The sequence below is a fragment of the Cyprinodon variegatus genome, unplaced genomic scaffold (assembly GCF_000732505.1).
Source record: "Cyprinodon variegatus isolate N-32 unplaced genomic scaffold, C_variegatus-1.0 Scaffold444, whole genome shotgun sequence".
Taxonomy (NCBI): domain Eukaryota; kingdom Metazoa; phylum Chordata; class Actinopteri; order Cyprinodontiformes; family Cyprinodontidae; genus Cyprinodon; species Cyprinodon variegatus.
Genome location: NW_015150897.1, coordinates 382135 through 384549, shown reverse-complemented (window position 1 = coordinate 384549; position 2415 = coordinate 382135). Strand labels below are relative to the sequence as shown.

Below are 2415 nucleotides of genomic sequence, written 5' to 3'. Positions count from 1 at the left end.
AATGTCAGCAGACAGCAAGAAGCCTCCCAGATCTCCAGATGCATTTGAGATATCAAAAAAGTACTCCAGAGTGTTGTGCAGCATGGGGGTGAGTAGAAAATGAAGGCTAATCATGTTTTGGGTGTACTATTCCTTTAAGGATTGTTCTAAACAAAGAAGCAGCCCAGAGGCTCATGGTACCTCTAGATGAGCTGCAGAGATCCACAGCTCATGTGGGATAATCCATTGACAGGAGAACTAGTGGTGCACCCCATAAAACCAGCCTTTATGAAAGAGTTGCTAGATTAACACTGTAGGGAAGACAAAATCTCCCTTATAATGTTTTGCACAGCTCATTTTTAAATATAAAGCACGAGTACACAACTACGCTAACATCATATGTGAGCATCTGATGGTAGACCAGCACCTTAGATTTGCGGGTGATATTATGCTTAGATTTTTGTACCCAACATGAAATTGGAAACATGCTGTGATCTTTTTCTGTAATTCCAGGCCCTCCCCTTGTATCTCAGAAAACTGCACCTTACACAGGAAGCAGCAGCAGCAACCTCCACCGTCACCTCCCACATCCCTCCCTGCTTCCACAACAGCTGGTGAAACTGGAAGCTCCTCTCCATCCCATGAACATAAAGAGAAACGTGTTCACTTTGACCTGGACACGCTACACAGCTACCGCCTGCGCACACACACAGCATCGGTGCGTGGCAGGCCAGGCATGGTCGGCCGCCCTGGTCTTGGTCTTGGAGGGTTTGGGTTCGGCAGCTTTACCTCTCCTCCTCAGATTAATCTCCACGCCAATGGAGGTCCAGTATCGACCCTAGCTTCGACAGGTTTGCTGCTTTCTCCCCTAGGAAACAGGGCTACCCAGACAAGCCTGTGGGAGGGGGAACTCCAGGAGCTTCAAGTGAAGATCGAAACCTTCCGCAACCAGCTCAGAGAAGCTCTGGCTCGAAGAGCTGAGATCCAGACCAGCTTGGAAAGAGAAAGGAGTGGACTGGGGCGCAGGGAAACCAGCCTGGAAAGAGAAAGAGACAGGCAGAAGGTACAGACTATTCCTACAGACAGAAGTAGTTCTACTCAGTCCAGACTTCCTGAAAGAGACAGGACCAGTCAACTGCAAACCCTGAACAATCAGCAGCTAGGGAGGCCTAACCAAACAGCTGCAGCTGCTACTGCTGGACTGGGAAGAAGCAGCCAGTTAAACACTGTGAACAGTTTGGAGAGAGGAAGAGCCACTCAATCACGCCCCAGTGTTACTGTGACAGGAGAAAGGACTGTCCAGTCACGCACTTCTACTAGTTTGGAGCGAAGTCAAGTCAACCAACAAGGTGCTGGAAACATAACTGTCCAAACGAGGAACACTTCTAGCCTTGACAGACAGAAGGCCAACCTTTCACGCACTCTGAACACTTTGGAGAGGACAAAAGCCAACCAGTCAAGTGTAAACACCGGAACCTGATTGGTTATCTGAAGCCATTTGGTGTGCAGGAATTAGAACTAGTCAGGTGCTGTTATCATAGCTGCGGGAAGAAAGGTTGGAATAGGTTCTAGTTATTTTACTTTTTTGCCATCTAGTACCTTTATAGCTTATTTTTTTCCTACTTTACCTTTTCAAGTATAAAAGGAACCATTGCCACATGATGATTAATACTGATCTAGAGTCTGACCTGGAGGATATCTGTATCAGAAACACCAACCAAGATTTAATTCACATTCTGAATTAGGAAAATAAAAGTCCGGTAGAAAGATTTCAGAGCAAATATTTTGGTTTGGTTGGGAAACCAACAGTGGAGTTGATCTCCAAGATCAGGTATCCCATACCATATCCCTTATTTTCTCATATCTAAATGATTTAATCATTAAACTTAATTTTAAGATAAACATTTGACTTCTTTATTGAGGATAAACTGTCCGAACTGACCCAGTTTTATGTAAAATTATACTGTAATCCCCCACACAAACCTGTTTAATAATAAAGAAAAAGAATGGAAATATTCTTTATTTGTCCTTATAAGTGAGGAAATTGTATCAGCAGCACCATAACACACAAATAAAATGATTATAGATAGAACTAAAAAAATATAGATAAACTTGAAATAAAGCAGAACACACTGAATGTGGTTTCAACTGCAAATAATCCCATTAACATTAATATTGACTGCCTATCAAATCAAGCAATCCCTTAAAGGTAATCTCTCTGACAAAATAAAATTGGCTAAAAGATCTCAAATACAGAAACAATCCCAAATATAAATTAAACTTGAAAAACAGAGTCATTAATAAATAGTTTTGTTTTGTTTGTTTTTTAATGGGTTTACAAAGCAATTTCTGATGCTTTAGGACTCCAATAAACCACTGTGGGAGCCATGGTCTACCAGCAGAGACAACATAGATCCGTATCAAACCTTCCTATGA

At 42.4% G+C, this 2415-nt stretch overlaps 1 protein-coding gene across 1 annotated transcript in view; it reads left to right on the top strand.

Moving 5' to 3' along the window:
- Window positions 1-1811, top strand: part of LOC107093744 (glutamate receptor ionotropic, NMDA 3B-like) — a 145542-nt gene extending 143731 nt beyond the window's left edge. Inside the window, exon 11 of the mRNA XM_015388989.1 lies at window positions 513-1811. Within this exon, the coding sequence (XP_015244475.1) occupies window positions 513-1459 (947 nt within the window). The 3' untranslated portion in view covers window positions 1460-1811. The remainder of the gene's footprint in view (window positions 1-512) is intronic.
- The last annotated feature ends 604 nt before the right edge of the window (window positions 1812-2415 follow it).